The sequence below is a fragment of the Etheostoma cragini genome, chromosome 17, assembly GCF_013103735.1.
Source record: "Etheostoma cragini isolate CJK2018 chromosome 17, CSU_Ecrag_1.0, whole genome shotgun sequence".
Taxonomy (NCBI): Eukaryota; Metazoa; Chordata; class Actinopteri; order Perciformes; family Percidae; genus Etheostoma; species Etheostoma cragini.
In genome coordinates, this window is record NC_048423.1 from 7,152,270 (window position 1) to 7,174,332 (window position 22,063).

General features: G+C 37.8%; 1 protein-coding gene across 3 annotated transcripts in view; it reads left to right on the plus strand.

Moving 5' to 3' along the window:
- Window positions 1-22,063, plus strand: part of grid1a (glutamate receptor, ionotropic, delta 1a) — a 230,198-nt gene that overhangs the window by 116,844 nt on the left and 91,291 nt on the right. For all 3 annotated transcript variants that reach the window (XM_034898223.1, XM_034898226.1, XM_034898224.1), the window contains exon 3: window positions 16,629-16,913. In XM_034898223.1, the coding sequence (XP_034754114.1) occupies window positions 16,629-16,913 (285 nt within the window). The remainder of the gene's footprint in view (window positions 1-16,628; window positions 16,914-22,063) is intronic.

Here is a 22,063-nt window from a genome sequence, read left to right on the forward strand (position 1 = left end):
TTGTAAACAAATGTCACACTGTCTTTTAGACAGAATATCCGAGTAAACCTGCTGACACTTCTGGTCTGACAAATAATGGAACAACACTCAATGTATAATGTCTAGGGTTTTCTGGTTTTGCTGTGTGTGTGTTTCTAATATTTTAGGAAAAAGTGAATAATATTACCAGCTGACAAGACAGTGAGTTAAGGAGAGGCCGGGTGCTGTTGAGAGGGAAATTATGATGTGTTGTCACAGAAGATGAGCGATATATGGTCATAATATGTTATGGATTTGAAAGATATCAACCCTTAAATCGTGTATAAGTCCATAAATTGTGTGCAAGGTTGAAATTGCAGGTTGGTAAATGAATGTTTTTTGGTTCATTTCCTATATTTGGGTTGGATTTCATTCTAGAGAAAACCTAACTCTAATGCACCTGAAAGCGGACAAGAGTTCAGTTGTTTGGTCCCCACCAGTGTTCTAACGAGTTTTCACACCAACCCAAAAGAACCGGACTATCCGACAGAATACTCCAGGGTTTGGTTAAAACGGACCAATTTGCTCAGGTGTGAAAGCTACCCACGAGAGGGGTAGTTAGAAATTCAGAGAGAGGGAATAAAAGGTGAAAAGCAAAAACACTTGTGTTTAGGAGGCCTGAATGGACACAAAACTTAAAAACTCCAATATCTTCTGATATTCTCATGTTTACTATATTTTTATTACACATCCAATCAACGTGTTAATGCTTTTTAATTTTAGGATTTCATTCAAAATGTTACATTTAAAAGATGTGGATTTTTATATTAGCCTACCGCTTTTTTTTGGTGTTTTATATCGACACATGTAGAAGAAGTTGTTTCAAATGGATTGGTCGGCTCTAAGGTATGTTGAATGATTGGGCCTTGGGAAATGGAAAATTCCTGCAGGGACTGTGATTTACTCACAGCTACCCAGTTCTTCTACCTGTGTGCATATAATTAATTATGTGCAGGCAGAGAACACATGATACAGCACCTATGTAACAGACAGCAAATGTAGCAGTGGATGTCATTTAGTTGTGAAAGATGTGTTTGTTTTCCAGGATTTCCAAGTATATTTGCATAGCTAACAAGATGATTTATCTCCTACACTGCGTTGTGGGTAGAAAAAATGATCTGGAAATGTATGCAGTAGAGAGATCAAATCCCAACAAGTGGGAAAGGAATGCACAGCATAGAGACGAAAGGGAGGATGCAGACAGTCAAGGAAAGGTGTTTGAAACAGCACACTGAACATTTTAAGATCTTAGATACAGAGACAAGATGGCAGGTGTCCTCAAGCAGATGACAGCTAATGTCCGCTGGGTCATTCAGAGTGGTGATCACTGGAGCATAGTGCAGAAGATTCAGCAGGAAGCCACCTGTGTCTCGTACCAACAAAGAACAGAACAGCATTGAACAGTATTGCAAACATAACTGATACATGCAGTGTTAGTTATTAAAATTCACAATCATATCTACAACATTAAAATTCAGTGGCTTGATGACCCTGGACAGCAGGGACATCACTAGTATAAGACAGGGCTTAGTCCCCAGGGTATACGTATCTTACGCTTGCAAATTGTTTGCACTCGCATCTTTTGTCACTATATTAAAACTACACTTATGTCAACAACCAGTAGAGAAGCCTAGATGTTAGTAAGCAAAGTAATCTCTTTTTCCATTTCTCTTCTGTTGAACAAAAACGACCAATATGACAAATAGCAGTAAAATAGAAATATTAAAATAAAAAATGATTATAGGCATTGTTGCATAATTTATCATAAAAGCTAACAAGTGCCCTATTTAAAGTGGCTACTTTTTGAATTCAATCTGATGGCGGAAGGAAGAAAAGTTTTGGAGTAACAATGACTACATGAATGATTGTTTTCATCTTATTACATTTTCACGTGTGGGTATGTGCTCATAAATAGCCTAGCCTACATTTAGGCAACATCTACATATTTTTTACATGTATTACAGCCAATGAAGGCAGAAAGTTAAGTTGGTCAGAATGTAGCATATGTAATAAATATCACCCTGTCTAACTTCAATTTTCATAGCATTCCATCACAGCTACAGTTGGGTTCTGACCTTTAACCAGTGAGCCTGTCTAATAGGATCCAAGCCACCAGAAACACCGTTTGTGACATTTTTTGCCATTGGACACAACACCCTCTGTCTCACTTGGCAAAAGTGAAAACACCCTGTGGGCTATTAAATAAAACTAATTGCTGAAGGAGGCAGTGGGAAAAAGGTCTATGGAAGAATGGCTGGTTCGTGATTCTAATCAAAGTAGAAACCCTGTGGCTGAGGAGACAAGAGAGCAGCCTCGCAGGACCCGGTATTAGCTCACCCCATACTGACACTTCAAATTGATGATATCAACATAGTAATAGACCTACTTTTGCAATCTCCATTCAGGCTATATTGGGGATGACAGTTTACTTAGGGACTACATAAAGTAGATCATATTTCCACTAGAATGTCTGTCTGCTCACGTTTACCTCAGTAGCTACAGCAGATGGCCTGGCCTGTGTCTGTGTCTGTGTCTGTGGCTTTCATGCCACGTGTTGCACTGGTACACTGAAACATATGTGGCACTGTGTCCCTTAGAGCAGTACTTGGAGATACATTAGTACATTAGGTTTAATCTTGGATTAGAAGACATTTTGATACCCTTGAAGATTATTTTGTTGTAGCAGCAACATGACAAGAATTAAGAGACTGTGACTGTGCAAAAGCACACTGACAGAATACATAATTCAAACAACAGTTTGGCATTGTTCAATTATATAAAGCAGAATGTTGATATGTGCTGTATATTCTTCTATGTTCAAAGAGTCATGATGGAAATGGAATGCATTTATCCCATTGCAATGTGGCCTATGAGGAGGTATCAGAATTGAATGTTGTCCCTTATGTGCAGAGGGAATGTTAATGCCTCTGCAGCAAATTATCAATGACTGATGGTATGAATTACTATGCATTAAAAGAACATTCCTACATAAAATAAATCTCAGAGCCATGTTGCTTCTACCTGTGGGCTGCCATTTGCTGCAGGGCTATGGGAATAATGTCACATTTGCTGCAAAAACATCATCCTGTCACATGCCATGCTTCAGATATGATATTACTTAAATTGAATATTCCTAAAATGCAAGAAGTGCAACATCATACAAAATTTCTGTTAGCAGGGTAACGGTTGTGAAGTGGTTGCCAGGGATCATCCACGTGTTATAGACTGACAGTGTGCACAGCCAGGTAAAGCTGAAAAGAACAAGGATTGTGCTGCCTTTTTTGAGATTGTTGCGGCCCAATATGCCTAATGGTGCAGGAGCTTTTGTAAAACAATTACGATAAAAGTTGTTGCAAATTTTTTGTACAGTTCTTTACAAATAAAAAGGAAACTTGTTTTGAAGAGAATATCGTAGTCTGGACTCAGCCGTATCATTTGCTATAGCGCACATTTATAGCGCACATTTCCTCACCACTAATGCCAAAATAACACGTATCAAGCAGGATTTCTTTTACATCGCCCATTCAATTTTTCTTTTTTCATTTTCATGTCAACCTGTCTCACTCCTGCTTGGTCATTGGCTCTTAGAGTCACATACTGATACATTCTGGCACATGGGACTGCTGGAATTGGTTGAAGTCACGGGAAACTCCAGTTATTTGTGAAATTTGCAAAAAAGTTGTGGTGATTGGTCAAAATTGCGGGTCGCACCAAAGTCACAGTGATTGTTTGAATTTGTGTGAATTGGTCGCTATCCTGGAAAATACTGGAGGGACTGAATAAAGAGTATCTATGTTTTTGAAGGCCATCTAACCCCAATTAGTAAAAGGCAATAAGTGTAAGCAAGCTTTTACCTTTATAGAATATGTCAGTGCCTAACCCTAACAGCAGGCCATAGCCCTCTGTCATTTCATGCATGAGGAGCCCCTCCGCATTTTTTCTCTGCTCACAACTCATCTCCTAAGAGAGGAAATTAATAAAAACTAGAGTGCAGAACACAACAGAACAAAGAAGGGCTGGTGATTAGGAAATTGGATCTTAATTCAAGAAATTATTATCCTTTTAGGATTTGGGACAATTACAACTCTTGGAATTAAACAAAAGGTTGCATGGACTTTATTAGAAGGGGTCTTGAGTTTCAGTAGTTTTGGTGCAAACGCAGGCCAAGTTCATCATGGCACAAAATGGTTTAGTAAAAATGATTTTTTTTTAAATGTGGACATCATTGGCAGTTATTGGACCTTTTGGCAAATGTATCATCTGTAAATATCTGCAGGATAGACAGATTGAAAGAAGTGCCATGACACAGTGAACTCAATTGTTTATTATACTAGGACGTTGTTAAGGTATTAACAAATGTTTAAGTACAAATATTTGGCAGTCCTTTGACTTTCATACAGATATGCAAAGGTATGTTTTGACACATGCCTCCTCCAGTAGATATTTAATGAACTCAGGAATGTGTGCTGTTGGCAGCACGATGCACAGTGTGTCACCTTGGCATTTATCTACAGATACTCATTCCAAACTTTAAAATCCCGCTGCTTGTTGGGTGTTTTTCTTTTTTTTGTTGGGAAGGAGCGTGGTGCCTTAATGGACTTGATAATAGGGATCTGTCTTGTGACAGCCATTACCGCCCGAGTTTATTGTGCACTCTCAACGTACTATGTTGACATTTTCAGCTTGGCACATCCAAAGGCTTGGCTCGTCACGCATGCTGCGCCTATGTGCACAGCCTTCCAAGGATAATGAGCTAATTTGTTCTTCCACAGGACAGTGTTAACGTTAAGCAGAGAGCAGATAAAGGGAAAAGTTAGTTTGTCTAGTTATACATTTTCTATCTTCTGACAAATTTTTGGTCATTTAGTAGGACTTATTAGCATATATAGTAAGACAAGGTGTGCAAGATGAAAGTAAAATCAGAACAGCCTTATACCACATTATCATAAGCTGAGATGCATATTATTTTAACAGTTTTCATACAATGTGACACAACATACACAGTTGTGCTTTATTTTTATAAAACCACATAGATTTATAAATGTTTTCATCTTACAAATAGAATATAGTTATTGGCAGTTTTAATATAGGCAATCCTAATTACATTTTGCACTTTGATGTATGAGCTGCTGGCTGTTGTTCTCATTAAATTCGCATTTCAAATGATAACAAAAGCTTATTGAAAGCTGAAAGATTTTCTGGCTCTAAATTAGAAATAGCCTACTATTAACAAGAAATGGATACAGATCAAATCAATTAGTTTTTTTGTCACATGAAATTGTACAATTCTAGTGAAATGTAATCCAATCTGCTTTTTGAACTTGTGCATGATTCATCAGAACACAGAATGTGGCCGCCAGATCGGACTGGCAGGTTGATCGCCGATCCTGATTACCGACTCATCTCAGCCACATGCCATCACCATCCAATGTCAACCAAATAAACCACAACTAATTTAGCATAACTTTTGCAGAACTGGCAGAGAGGCGATTTCAGAGGGCTGCGCCTTATAGAATGTTCATACCATTCCTTCCTGAGGAAAGAAGAGGGAAATGTTGCATCTTCTGCCTTCACAAATTGGTCATTGCACAATTCACTTAAATCATTCCAACTGACTTATATGAGCCAACCCCCCTAAGAGAAAACTGTTGCTTAGATTGGTGAACAGCTTAAATAGTCTTCCATCTGCCTCACTGCTGTTTGTTTACTTTTGCCCACACCATTACCCTCATCTAAAGACCTAACTAGTGTTCATTATTGTCCACCTCTTATAAAACCTGGATACTTTAGAGTTAGCACTTACTGAGATAAAGAAGATAAAGATCGATTGAGCAGATTCATATTGTAAAGACTGAATTAGCTGGAAAAACACTGGTAATTTGAATAATAAAACACCTTGATTCAACTTATTTGTCTCTATTATTTGCAGGGCCTAATCAGCAGAGATCTACATTTGTATGTTTGTAGCTAAAGCACCTTGCAGTAATTTGGTTATTGGCATTTTTAGCATTGTAAGTTCTTCAAGGAAGTTTCATACTCTCCATTACTAGTGCCAAAAGCTAAATTACACAGGTCCTTTTTGTCTTTTAATTGCTTGATATTGTATTGATCAACCACAAGAAGGTTATTCCTTACTATGAGTCAGGACTCAGTTAATAACGGTAGTGGTGGATTTTGATGAGTAACTCTGCAAAGCAGGTGAACACCTATCTGTCATCGGGCTTGCATATAAACACATGTCTGGCTTTGTTCAAGCTGTGGGAACAGGTGGCCGTATTCCTGTCAGCCAACACGAGCCTCAGTGGAGTTGGTGTTTGTAGAAGTATGGCCAACATACTGCAGTGGCTACAGTCTGATGCAGGGGATTACTAATGCTAGCCTCACATACGGCAATGAAATGATGAATAAAATGGCATTGCAGTGGAGGATAGCACTGGAGCTTTCTAAGTAAATTTGACTATTTATTTACAGTGAAGGGCCTAAAGCCTAAATCTAGGCTCAGGTGAATAAATGTCATCCAATATGTCAAGAACATCTATCTACAAATTGCAGGAACGTCTGTCTGTCTGTGTGTGTCTGTGTGCCTGTGTCTGTGTCTGTGTATCTGTGTCGGTGTTATGAACATATCTCTAGAACCATTAGTCCGATGGACTTCAAACTTAACACATGTCTGGCCACGGGCACGGGTAAGTACGGTGCCAAGTTTGACGTTGTTTGGATTAGAAATGCAAATGAAATTGTTAAATACGTATATATCGGTAAAAGAAGCACACATTCGCTATTTGTCGCTCTAGCCGATGGGCACTCCCCCTCTCACGCACCAAACTGTGCATTGGCAGACACACAGTGTAACAAATTATTTTTTTTACAATAAAGGTACCGCAATTCCATTTACAGTATTTTATGTATTCACTGTAAAATACAAAACAATTAAACACTGTGATTTTAGTTGTATTTACAGTATTGCTTGTTTTACTGTGGAATAAATATTAATTAAATACTGTGATTTCAATTGCCTTTACAGTGCTTATTTATTTTTTACAAATAATTCAAGACAAAACATTTTTTATGTCTTGTATATGGCAATACAGTACTAGTATGTAACAGTTAATAACTGTAAATTCAGTTTCTCTCTGTTCAATTTAAATGCTGTATCACTGTTTAATATTAGCCAGCATTTTTATTATTATTAAAGCATTAGCCAGTTACTTATTTAAGATTTGGTGAACAGGAATATGACAAACAGGTACATAAGGGATAATGGAAGACACGCTAAACACGTTCCAAAGAGCAATGAATAACACAACGGCTATATTGAAATAAAACATTGAACAATAAAAAATAAAATATTGAACATTTGCATGAGCATTTAAACAGAAAAAAAGAAATTTCTTTGAAACCTCATCATGGCCTCTTGCATGTCCTGACCTTGGAGACCCAGAATCCATTTAGATCTGATGCTAAAGGAGACTTTTAGCGTCAAAAACAACGCCAAAGGCACCTGACTAAGCATCCATATTTTACACAGTGGGAGTGAGAATGTGTTGGATTTTCATAGAAGAGGCATATGCTTGCTTTTTGGTTACTTGTTATACAGCCATTGGCTTTACAATTTATTTGTTGACTTGTTGTTGAGTCATGGATTTAAAAAAAATGCTTGTTGAAGCAACAACTGTATCAAAGAGGATTAAAACAATGTTATTTAATCCTCAAACCATGTGTTCTCATATTTTACTACTGTAGCACAGGAAGAGGAAGAGAGCATCCTTCAATGAATTTATGGTAATGTTTTTTTTTATCTGGCATGTTTGAGGTATTGCTCGAGATGCAGACGGGTCAAGAAAGACAAGGGAAGATTGTGATAAGCAACATGAAGTGTGAGATGAAGAGAATAAGTGAGAGAAAAACACAAAGGGATCAGATGAGAGAGAAAAAAACTGATTGAGATATATAGATAAAGAGAAAGAGACCAGAAAACTACAGACAAAGATAGATAAAAAAATATATGATATCAGAGCAAATTACACATTACCAAGAGAGGAGCGTGAGAGGTTTCCTAATGTATCTAATCCCAGCAGACAAGCCAACACTCAGCCTGTCCTAACAGTGAATGAGTCATGATTACCCTCTAACAATGCTAGCCAGTCTTTCTCAATAACACCATCCAAATCAATCATCACAAAACCCCAATATGTTTGCCATTTAAGAACTTCAACATTCAGCACACATAGTGCTGCCTATGATAGTCCCAACAGGCATTGCTGCATGTTAGTTGAAAGAAGGCTAATCAGCTTTGTACTAGCAAAAAGAAACAAACGTACGCACATCGTTGTGAAAGGACTGTTGTGCACATTAGACTGACCATATTCACCCTGACCTGGAAGGAGCAGTGGTTGTGCTAAGATGATGAAGGAAAACTGACATAGAGTCTAAAGCACTCTGAAGAAGAAAGGAAGGAGTGGAGAGATGAATGGGGATGAAAGGAAAGATAATGGGGATTAATTGAAATGGCTTTATTATCAATGCAATTACAGAATGCCATTTGTCTTCTTGTTTTAGTAGAGACATCCACATGTTAGAATTTAAATCATATATTTTATGTTTACAGGCTGAGACTCCCTTCCCATGTTTGCTTTGTCAAGCACACTACCAATCACTACCAATTGTTGTACAGTTGAAACTGATGCCACAAGACATGGTAGCTAGTTGTATCATATTTTTTGTGGTGTTGTATGTATCATTGTCTGGTTGCATCAGTTTAAGTGTCAGTATAGCAGTCGATAACTCTGAGAACTATGCACTGGATGTGTCTCCCTTAACAGAGTGGATTATTTCTGTTGCATTAGGTCAAGCTCTTCTCCCAGGTTTCAGAGATTTAGACTGTAGGAGTTTTTATTTCATATCCCTCGGGTACCAGCATTCAAAATGTATCCCTAAGCATAGAATTCCCAGGGCACAACAGATCTTTTTTGTCAGCTCCAATGTCAGAAAAAAATAAGTATATTTAACATAGGGACCAGGCAAGGAAACATTAAAGCACAACAGAACAAACTTTGGCCTTCTTGTCAATCTACAAATCATTTTGATGTTCAACATTCCAGAAATCGCAATTAAATATTTTAATTGATTGACACCTTTACGACTCGGTATACACTTTTTCCTTAGATTTTACACAGATCAATGCAGCAGCCAGTTCGTTTGTGAGCTGCAAAGCTTGTTTGTGCATGTTGCAGGTCAAAAAACAAGTACAATTGTTTGAAAGTATTTGTTTTCTTTGTCTTTAAAAAGCTTCACAAAAGCATTTTATATTGAAATAACGTTATAAGGTCATGTGTAGCCTTATATTTTAATAATGCGGACCATGATCTTGCATCATCCCTGGTTTGAGACCAGCTGGGGACTTGTTGCATGGCAACTCATGCTGTTAAATCCTGTCTACTCTACAGCTGTCTGTCTACAAAGGAAAAAAAAAAAAACTAATATAGAGAGAAATAGTTGGATTACAGTAGTTCTCATTCTGTACACCCCTGCAGAAGCCAAACCAGAAAAAAAAAAAACATGTACTGAAGTGATTCAACGCAACCAATTTTTATTGAACTAACGCATACATTCCTATTCTCAATCTCCAAAATCAAATAAACTTTTCTCATGGAGCAACAACTCTAAAAGTCAATGGCACTTGACTAACATATCTTATGACTGCTGCAAAGCCACTTATTGTTGACGTAAGCACTTTATGAATTTCTAATGGCTGAGATGGCTCCACTAACTTGTGAAGAATTCACTGTGATGTGGCAATGTTGCAGTACAAATGTGAGATTCAGCTTGTGTCATTGTTCCTATTTTAGAACATGCTACACTTAGCCATGTTACATCTTTTGTTTAATTAAATAAGCAAAATTGCAAAACATTGGTCTATATGACAAAATACAGAAAAATACACTACACATACCTAAGAAGGCACAGCGCACCTTTTCCTCAATCCATCCTTCTGATCAAATGTTTCCACACCAACAGCCTAATCATGTTATTCTTATGAATCACATGAACATGAATCATTACACCAATTTTTAAATAAAAGTCTCACATAATGTACTGAAATATGATAATAACTCATTATAGGCAAACTGGGTTGATGAAACTATCCAGTGGCATTAAGCAGACTTTTAGTATAATGGTCACACTACAGCAGTCTGATGGCAGTAAACCATTTCAGCTTCCATAATCACTGTTCCTTCTGGTAGATCGATAACACACTGCAACTGATTTCCACACATTTTGCTTAGGGGTATTACGAGGTGGTATTGAAGTGCATGCACTACGTCGTCAAGGGTGGATCATTCTACCAAAAACCAAGCAGGGACCCAGCCATGGATCAGCTTGTGCCCTTTCACAGTCCAGCCTCCAATTTTAGATGGCTACACTGTAGGTTATAGATTTGTTCAGACTTTGTCAGAAAGGAAACCAATCTCTTCGAGGTACATGATTTCAGAGACTGTAGGTTGCAGTGGTTATATTAAATCCCATTGGATCTCATATTGTAAGGTGTTCCTGTCTACCCCCTGTGGACAAAACAGAATGGTACGTTCAAGCTTCACACAGAATAATATTCATTGCTGGGCTATTGCATGGGGGTCGTGCTGTACTGTACAGGTCCTGTTGATATTGTATTCTCTGCACATAAACTATCTATTGTACTACGTCTATTTCTGCCACTCCACCTGGCAGTTGTCTGGAGGGTATAATGCACAGCAGGGAAACACACCTTCTCAGTTCAGATGACAGGCAGTCTTAGCGTCAATCGTGTTGATGGGAATATGTATCCTTATCTAAGTCTGACAGCAGGAGTTCAGGCATGGGCAAAGGGCCCCGGACAGGATTGAGTGAGTGAATGAGAGGGAGCAATGGGGAGTTGATTCATTCTTACTGGAGGTGCTATGTTGCTGTGGACTTAAATGTTGAACCAAGCTCTGGTCCAGCGGCCATATAATACTGTTCGCTCCCATTTCTCCCTTCTGTGGGCGAAGAACTATTATGTTGTGTGAAGCTGCCAAAAGCAGAGCGGAAGGGCCCATTCATTATGAAAAAATGACACATCCAGTCTCCTCTTAGCTGAGTGTGATATGGATCATTTAAAGCTCTTATGAATCTTCCACCATCTAAAACTTAAAACAAACTGTTCTTTCTGCCGGTTGTCCCTGGTGATTGGATAAAAAAACCCAATACCCAATTTAGTGGTTGGGTATCTTAACGTCAGACCTTTATCTTGCAATCAGTAATTCTTACTGAAAGAAACAAATATGATCCAGCGTCCATACACTGAAGCACACAGAGGTATGGGTGTAGATGTATGTTAGATCTAAATTTTCTTCTCAATTCTTTTCTTGGTTTGAACTTTTGAACAATTTAAGATCAAATTCAATATTGCAGTCATTAGTCAAGATAGAATAGTTTCTTTGTGGAATCAATTATTTTTTCCTAAACTATTTTGTGATCACATTCTAATTTAGCCTACATTATGAGGTTGAAAATCTTTCTCATCTCATGATTTCATATTTGGAGGGAATAAGTAGAAGAGCCCAACTGATATATCGGTGGGCTGATATTATTGGCTGATATTATCCATTAGGCATTGCCTGAACTATAGATATTAGCATTTCTAATGGCCAATTTAAAATAATAATAATAACACATTGATAATGAGAAATAAATTGTTGTGATAAATGAATATTTAAAAAATAAAATAAAAACAGACGGTCAACCATGTTGTGAGTGTTGGCGTTGCATAGATTGTTCACCAGAGGGCGCTCTACAATCTTACTGTTAGCAACACTGAGTTTTTTGATATTGTGACTTCAAGTTGAATATCTTAAGTTTGTATTTTCATGCATTTTTATTTATCAGAAATGTAGTATATGTTGATGTTCCTTTGTGCGTATGTGACAATAAAACAAATTATTATATTATTTTAGTGAGAACTCATAAATAACTACAAATAATTAATGTTAGGGAAATCTGTTTATGTTTTGTTACGCGTTGTGGAATTTTTCTTTTTTAAATATATATCGACCGATATGTTGGAATATCGGTTTTTAAATAACCAAATATTTGTGTCGTATTGGCCTTAAAAGTCCTTTATTGATCAGGCTCTATTAAGTAGATGCTCATCATAAAAAAATAACAAGGAGCATTATAATACGGTCACGGAATTTTAAAAGGGCTTCTGCATGGTACAAAACGTTTCGTTCTGAATCACACATTACAAGCTGTCTCAATTAGATCAGAGAAACACCATTGTCCCTGCAGGGTAGAGTGGTGTTGACAACATCACAGCATTTATCTCGGTGGTGACTCCTTTGAATCCTAGGATTGTGCTCTGAGTCAGAGCAAACTAAATGAGACTGTCTTATCTAGACTGTGAAATCACTGAGACAGCCCCAAATGATGCAATATTCACTACATCAGTGGTATGGTGGTTTGTTTCCTCCCTTCATTTTACATTGGTAAAAATGAGGGCAAGACACTGATGACATCATGTTTTCATGGGCAAACAGATTGTGTGGCACAAAGATGTAATGTCTACTTTCAGTATGGGGTCTCAATGCTAATTTTCCTTCTCCCAAGACTATCCGTGCATAGCTGAACTGGTCTAATGAGGAGAGGACTTTTGCAGAACAATTGTTTTGTTGCCCTAATCCGCATGGCAGATATCCCTTTTACAGTTTCAATTATCAGTGTAGAAACATAATAGAATTGCTTACAATCTCCCTGCCCCTTCTCTAATTCGGTCTCTGAATTTGCGCAAAGTTAAGCGGAAATACATGATCTCATTGTAATGTTAATTGCATCAGGGTCTTAAACAATATGCAGGGATAATTAGGTTTACATAATAATCCATCCACCTCTCTTCAATTCTTCCTCCTTCGATCAACCATGCCATTACTGTGAAGAAAATGAGTGCTTCTCCACAATGGGTTTGATACATTATTAATAAATCTCCTTTTTCCAAAGAAAGCAGCTGTTGCTTGCATCTCATAGCTAATACTTTAAGGTTTATAAGACTGCTCACATTAAATGTCATACAGCTAGCAAGGAATGAGTGATGGCCCCTGTCCACTTCAGGGGGAACATTTAATAGTCATTATTCCACCATTATCATCCTTGCCAATGACTGTGAAACGCTCCTGCCTCCTGTCGGTGGGCTGTCTGCTGTATAATGGGCCCTGGGTGTCCATTATGAAGCCAAAATGGCCGCTGACACACTCTGGTCTCAGCCTGCTAATAGTTGCTAAGGGACTACGCATCCAAAATCCAAAACCAATGGGCACTATAGAAACGTATTTTCCTTTTTATGAAATTATGTTTCTATATTGCCCACTGATTTTTGATTTTCTTGCAGTTTTCAGTTTCATTCTTAGCAGATGGTGGAACAAGTGAAGTAAATTATGGCTGTGGTAATGCAGTACACTGTTTTGAACATAGTCTTTTTTGATTAAAGTAATCAAGCCAAGATATCATATCTGATCTTGATAGATCTTGATATATTTTATGGCTGCAACTAATGATTATAATATTTGAGTTATTCCGTTTTTTTTTCGCAAATTTGTATAGCATCTTTTACTCCTATTAGACAAATCTTCCCATTTGAGAAGCCTAAGCCAGAGCATGTTTGCCATTTTACAATTATCAAAATTGTTGCTGATTCATTTTATTGACTAAGGAATGAATCGACTAGCCTAATTGTTTTAACTTTCAAATCGTACAAGCTGCATCTTTAAACCGGAGTCCTGGAACTCTCATGAACAAACTGTCTGTCTGTTTTCAGTTTTCACAGTTTATTGTTACCAGCTGACACACTGTATGTACACTGAGTGTTGAGGCATGCCTTAGATTTGTATTACTGTCAATCACATTACTTCCTGCAGAACAGTATTCATGTTGCACAAAGGAATATTTGCCAAGTACCCTGGTGCACATGCTGACATCCATATAAGGCTCTCTTGCACACAACCACACACACACACACACACACACACACACACACACACACACACTTGCGCTCTCTATCCCTCTCTCTTTTTCTCTCTCTCTTCTCTCTCTCTCTCTGTCTCGCTTTCTTTTTTCCTTCTCTGAATAAATGTTACTTGCACTTTCCTGCCTTTCATGCAAAAAGCTGCAAATTATTCCTCTATTTGCATCTAATGCACAGTGCATCTACCTTAGGTGTCTGACATTCCTACATCCTACTCCTCCTCAGCATGTTCCTTAGTTGTCCCTGTACTCATGATTTACAGAGCTTTAATGTACTTCTAGGCTTGCAGTCAGCAGATGAAATTGTCATTTGTCACATTAATAGTCCTCCCCCTTTCTGCCATACATTCACACACACATACACAGCCCAGTATGGCTCCATTCAGAGAACAACCCTTCTTATCATTCTTCCCTCTCTCCCCCTTCTCACCCCTTCTCACCCCTTCTCCTCAGGCTTCTTGCCACATCCTTAATGCCTTTTCTCCAAAACCAGCATCTTTTTTCTTAACCTCTTCCTCTACGCCTTTCTCTTGTATGATGGTGGATTTAACTTAATGGCATCTTGCCGACATTTGTTTATGATATGTTCCGAATGTGCAGTCCTTGTTGTGCTTCTCAAAACACTGTATCAAGAGTTTGTATGATATTGTCATGAACTGCAGTGCTGTTGCTTTGTGTTATATTTTGCAGATATTGGAGTAGACTTCATAATTAGGTAGTATTATAAAAAGCAATGAGAGAACATTAAATTGTGGTTTTGAACAATATGCTCAGCCATTTATGCTGAAATTATAAGAGCCCTGCTGTGTGAGCAATACTGACTTGAATTTTAAGCAGCATTTTGCAGTAGCCTCTCCTGTGTCATATGCAAAATTAGACAATCCCTGTAGTAGATGATTATGCAGCTCATAACAGAGATCGAGCCTAAAATTAAATGCAAATTCAATATTCTTCATTTAAACTGTTTTGCATTAGTTTCACATCACTTTTTTAGCTAATTTCCTCTTTCTGTGTTTTGCATCTTTTAAGCGAAGAGACAATGCAAACACTCAAAATGTGAATTTCCCCTTGCAGGATGAATAAAGGAATATCTTATTCGTCTTCCTAAACACATTTGTGCTTTATGGTGAATTAACTCTACAAGAAGGGTAGGTTAAGAGTAAAATAGGGTCAACATTTATGAATGTTTATTTTTCCTTGAAGAAACATGAGAATAATCTAACCGTGGTTTCAACTGAGAAAGTAATATTGCTTTAGAATAAGTCTTGTATCTTGTAAAATTTGCCTGATTTGATGCCCAGTTAGTACTTCAATATTTGACCACCAACTGTTTTAAAATGTAAAAGAGCCTGTGAACCTTATGTAACTTTTACACTACACATAACTATTAAAGAGAGAGGTATTGAATTGTGTTGCAAGTGAAATGTATTTTATAATACTTTTTACAATGATAGTAAAACAAACTCTGCCATCTCCTTTATGCACTAGAGATTTTGTCATTTGGGAAAAAATGAATCCTCTCTTTAGTTCTTTAGTTATCAACTGTCAGATATTTAAAAAAACAAATAACGAGTGCCAAATATGTCAAATCACTGCAACTTACAACTAAGTCTACCCGTTCTCAATTAATATGTACCACCACTTAGGCAGCTTTTGTCAATAATAATGTTGGAAATGGCAATTTCATCTTCAAACATGTTTGGCATTTTCTTCCAGCAGGCATGCTGGCCTGCCCTAAGAGGATCCAAAACAGATTGTGCCCAAATTACATGTGTAATTAAAAATGTAGGGACTTTAAGACAAACCACAGACATTACAAGCATACATCCGCAATCTGAATAAATGTGCTGGTGTCCAGATTGTTAACCATGTGTACATGAAAGAGAGACTGGCAATACGTGGGACAATATTTAGCAGAAATCCATGGGATGCATCCTTTTGCGTCTAACTTTTGTATCCGGCTAAAATATTCCTGTATTTTATGTGACTTGCTATTCCATGCTTTTACTGAGAACCTCACTGACTCTAGCTCCCCAATTTATCTGCTGTTTTCGAGTGACTTTTGACTTATCCAAGCATTTTTACTTTAATCAGCTGTCTCAATTTAGTCTGGGGAGAGGGATTAAAGGATGCTCCCCCCCAACTGAATCTCTCATCTACACATTATAACACAACCTCAGTACCAACCCTCTCCTTTCTGTGATCTGCAGAGGCTCATATGTAATACTAAGCAGGATACACAAAGAACCATTTTGACTTCTTAAGACCAGTTGAGCACACTTTTCTTTTAAATATATAGTACAAAACTCATTTTTGAAAAGACGTTGGCATTTATTAGTTGAAATAATCAATTTAAAATGCATTTCTAACCATGTTTTACTTTATTTCTTCTCTTCTTCTCTTTTCCCGACCCCATCTTTTCTCCATATGTCTGATTTTTCTTTCTTCCTATTCTATCCCTTTTATATGCTTCTGTGTTCTTCATCCTTATTTCCTTTCTTCAAATCCTTGTCTCCGCCCCTCTTCCTTTACTCTTTTTGCGTCATCCTCCTTCCCTTCTGATTCTTTCTTCTGTCCAGCATGTGAGCTAATGAACCAGGGGATCCTCGCTCTGGTCACATCCACGGGCTGCGCAGCCGCAAGTGCCCTGCAGTCTCTGACAGATGCAATGCACATTCCCCACCTCTTCATTCAGAGAAACAGGGACGGGGCACCCCGCACTGCTTGCCAGCTCAACCCCAGCCCAGACGGTGAGAGCTACACCTTGGCTGCCCGTCCACCTGTTCGAATCAACGACGTCCTACTCACCCTCGTCTCAGAACTACACTGGCAGAAGTTCATCATCTTTTATGAGAGCGACTATGGTGAGTTGAAACAAATCCGAGCGGTTGATGGCCAAATCTCATAAATGACATAATTACATTTGTCATGTTTTTCATTTACATTTTTAATGTTCCAAAACCATCTCCAGTGTCAGGGGTATGTCAGGCTGAAGTAAAGCTGTTCTAACAGTAGGAATTCATAAGCAGAAAAGAATACACAGAGTAGGAACTAAGATGAAATAACATCACCACTCCCACCCATACACTTGCACATAAACACGCACACACACACTCTAGATGCACACTACCAAAAAAGTAATCCAAGTTCCGTAGAGGGGCAGCCTCTAACTTACCCAGTAAGAGTGTGCGCCCCATGTAGGCTGAGTCTGTTGCGGGAGCCCGGGTTTGAGTCTAATCTGTGGCCCTCTGCTGCGTGTCATCTCCCATCTCTCTCCAACCCTTCCTGTCTATCCACCGTCACTATTGAATAAAGTGAAAGAATGCCCCAAAAAATAATCTTTAAAAAAAGATCAGTAAAAAATAAGATCTCGTTGCCGCATTCACCATTAGCATCCTCACAAAGAGACAAGTCTAAGCCTAATTGGCTCATATGTGGCACCAGAGAATGACGGGTGTGTCCCAACAGTACTCAATATATTCTCAGATGTTCTCCGTTTATGTTTTTATTATTCTCATCATGACACCCCTGTAGACTAGACATTTCCTGACCCATATTTGGCGAAAGGCAAAGGACTGTGGATCAAGGAGTGATTGGCAAGACAGTAGGGCAGAAAGATGAGGAGAATACATGTTTATTGCTGCATTGGCATTTCCCAGGTGATGCTTTGCCACTGCTGGCTAATCTTTTTTACTACTTGTGAGAGTGCAATCTAGAGGAGTGCGTAAATCTGTTTTATTTTCCGTACAGTGGAGTTGATAAAGTGTATCGTAAAGCAAGCCCTCAAGGGAATACAGACACCCACTAAACCCACTAAAGTGTTCACCCCACATGTTGGCCCCTACTGCCAGTTGCAGTGCTCAATGTGAATGCATGTGACAGGCTGTTTTACATTTACAGAGATATGTCCTTCGATTTCTTTCTGACATTGGCATTCTTTGTAGAGAGTGCACTCTCAGCATTGAGTTGGATCGATTAAAATACCACCGTGGAAGAGCATCTCTATCTATCCATCTATCTATCTATCCATCCATATACATCCACCCATCTATCCATCCATCTGTATTTAAAAGAATTCGGTAATCCATTTTTTTCCTTGTGCAAAACAGTTCCAACCATTGAATGATATCCTATCTGGAACTTTTTAGGTAGAAAATCTCACCCCAGCACAGTGCACTATAGCCTTGCAAGTCCTGTGAGAGGGAATCTATGCCTAACGCATGAAGGCTCTGTTTAACAAGGCACTGTTGGTAAGATATAGTGTAAGGGAATACTAGTTATAACGAAGAAGCGTTATTTAAGCCTGCCAAATTAGGTGCTACAAAATCGGCACGGTAGACAATTGAGCTTGTGTTTAACTCTGCACTTGTTAAATTAAGGAATGTAGGGACTAATTAGGATCCTCATCACAGAACAGTCAAAATTCCCATGGTGCCTGCCTTGAAGCAGTATCACAGTGACCCACACTACTGCCTGGAGACAGAGTGTTGTTTATAAACCTGTGTTGACACTTAGTATTTAAAGAGATAGGGAATTTATTTAAACGTAAGACATATGAGTTGTGTAGAACAGCTGCAGCAGTTCACTCGGTTTAATTAAGATTATGTATTTTTGCTTGGTAATGAGTAATTTAACATGTTACCTATGTGTGATAAATGTATTATTTTTTTCTTAAACTTGAGTTGCTTGGTCTTTACTTTGCTAAACAAGTTTATATTGTGTGACACTGTTCAATTCTAGTGCTCATACAATACCCAATCAATGCAAAACAATATTTTAGTTTTTGTTAACGTCTTAATTAATGTTTTTCTACAAAGCCCTGTTTTATTCAACCAAAGAAGCAACATTTCTGAAATCAAGATGCTGTCCAAACACAAGCAACCATACTGACTAACAAAAGAGTTTAAAATTGTTAACATATCAGTTGAAATGAGAAACTGATCAAAGAATAAGTAAGCCAGATCACATACCTGACATTTAGATGCCAGCTTTTGGTATTTTTGTCGGGTCCATTAAGTCAAGAAAAAAGCAAACAATAAAAAGAAAGAAAGCAATTTGTATGTATTATGAATTAATTTTGGCGGTATGGCTCTGTTCAGAGGAGTCCCCTGACCTTTCATGAGCACCATGAAAGAGCAAAGAGTCAGGGGAAAGCCGCAGCTGCGTTAGGGTAAGCTCACATAGTTTAAGACTGGGAGAGCTAAACTATTCCCCCACATGAACAGAGCAGCAACGTTGACATAGAAGCATATTAGATTAGATAATACTTTATTCATCCCACAGAAGGGAAAATACCTTATTACAGATATGTCACGATATACACGACAAGGTGGAGGGGGGAGGTGGGTTGGATAGATGCGAGCAGCAAGCAGTTAGAAGCAAAGTAAAGCAGCTTCAGTAGCAATTTAGCAGCGAGGGGAGTTGACCAGCTGATGCGCTGATGCAGATCAGCTGATGTAACCTTGTTGTTGGCCATTAGCAGATAGCAGTGTTTTGACTACATGGTCTGCCAAAACTGACGTCTAAAGTTCAATTTGACAGGTTTTGAGTCTTTTTATTGACATATTTTGGTCAATACTGAAAAAGTACTGAGGGCACTGCAGACCCACATCGGTGCAGCCGCTTGGTCTGGCTGATAAGACAACTTTTCGTTTTTTTGTTTTGTTGGTGAATATCTTGTGGATGTGCTGAGGTAGCCCAAGTCTGTACACCTAAAAGAACCATAAAGGTGTTGCGCCTTTATATATAACAGGGGAGTAGGGGAATTGTCAATCAAGTACTCATCAAATGAAATAACTGGAAATGCACCATTTGTGTGGCGCTCAAGTATTAATTGTGGACCTGAATATGGAATTCTTAAGAAACAGGGGTAAAAACAGTCATTAGTTAATACATTTAGTATAAGTTTACACACAACACTAGACATTAAAATAGTAAAAGTATGCATTTTTCATTTATAATGATTATTGCATTGTTAACTGTTCAGAAAAAAAACTTTAATCTTCATTCCTACTGCTCTTCAACCACAAACTTTTCCATCATAGCTAAACCTTCACAAGCCCAGATTTTAGGTTTTAAACATAGCATCACTTTCAACTTGTGCTGTCAGATCAGTGATAATCAAAGAGGGGAAATGAGATGATGTAACTTAAACAGCACAGGAGCTCAGGTCAGGTTCTCAGTGTGATCTTGTCAAAGCCTTTCTGTCTTGCATGAAAAGGGCAGGAAGTACAACATTGTGACATGCCCTTCTCTAGGAAAGTTGCTTTCATGATGTGTAAGATTATGGAGCCAATGGTTGTCACAGAATGTTTTGTTTAGGCATGTCACACTACATGTGACTGTATTAGCCTACTTGTAGAGTTTTGATTATTGTGTTTTTTTTCTTGATCGTTTGGTTTCTAGTATGTCAGAAAAAAGAAAGAAACAATCAAATATAAATCAAATACCGTAAGAATGAGAAAAGCAAGAAAAACAGTTAATTTCAGTTTTGCATAACAATATACAGTGTATATATATATATATATATATATATATATATATATATTTGATTATTTTCATTTTCTCTTGATTAATTGACTCCTTCATTCAGCTAAAGTTGCATAAAAAAAGAAAGATCAAAATAACTGAGTTGCTTGCCTGCCATACTATACCGTATTTGAATCAATGCAAGTATTTTTAACCTAAATTAGGATAAATTAAGTTGCTTTGTAGCACATGTGCTACTGAAAATATTGTAATATTATCAAAATCTATGTTTGTCACAAACCTCAAACTCTCCTCTCAAGTTTAATAACGTTTGGTTGCAATATAAAATAATTTATCCCAGTAGGAAAAAAGCAATAAGTCTATAGCTGTTGTAAACCAAGAGCAGTAAACCTGTTGTTACATTCCTTGTAACATATAATTGCACAGATATGGACCTGTTACGTATATTTAGGCATAACAACAATTTGGCTGCAAAATACAATAAGATAGTTTATTAAGTGCTGTGATGCGTTCATCATTTTTGTCTACACATACAACAAACACACAACACAAGACACATTACATTGGCTGATGCACTGATAGCCAGACAGTGATATATTGTTTACCCATTAAATAACAATGACATTATATTTTGGACTTGAATCCTGTCTGCACTGCCAAAGCAGGTTTTTCCCTTAAGTTTACTTTGACTATGACAAGACACTGTGCTGATCAATGATCATCAGAGCAATTAGTCTGTCTATCTCCATCTACTATAATGTATCCTATAACTGCCTATAGAAAGAAAGATTTCAGAGATCGGCGAGATCATCTCATTCCATTAGTTTTTTAATTTGACATTCAAAACTCATACCAACATTAACTACTGGCGGAATTAAGTTGAAAAAGGACGTTTCATTTACACATTCACTAGATACATGACTGCGATATCAAGGCCATCCTTATCAAACACATAAAGTAGTGTGAGTGAGCTGCTAGATTTCTGGATGTAGTGTGATAAGACTGTGTCTATGTCCTCAATTTGCTGATGGTGTGTTCTATGTGAGTCTATAAAAAGAGATGATAGAAAAGATAGAGCACCTTCTTACACTTGGCCCCGGGCATCACACTGTAGCAGTACGTACAAAGAATTGTCAAAAACCACATTATCCATATTACATGTATCTAGACAATTATTATGCTTAAATGAAAGAATCCTTATGTGTTGATGATAAGAGCAACACTAGGGTCTGCATCATAAACAGCTGGCTTCCTTGACCTCAGGGACAAAATGTAGCTCAGTGTAATGAAGTGTGTCAGGGAAGCTAATTCCTTCCAGTCTCCACCAATGCATCAGTTGTATAAAAGACACATTATGTAAACAACGTCAAGGCTTCACCTCTTCTTGTTCCATTTGTCATTGTACATTTTCAACACATAATTTGATTCTCTGTTGTGATAAAGCGTGTTCCATAATGTCTTTTTACAAGTAACAGAAAAAAACTTATTCTTGTTCCATAGGAAGCAAACTTTGTATTACGACAAA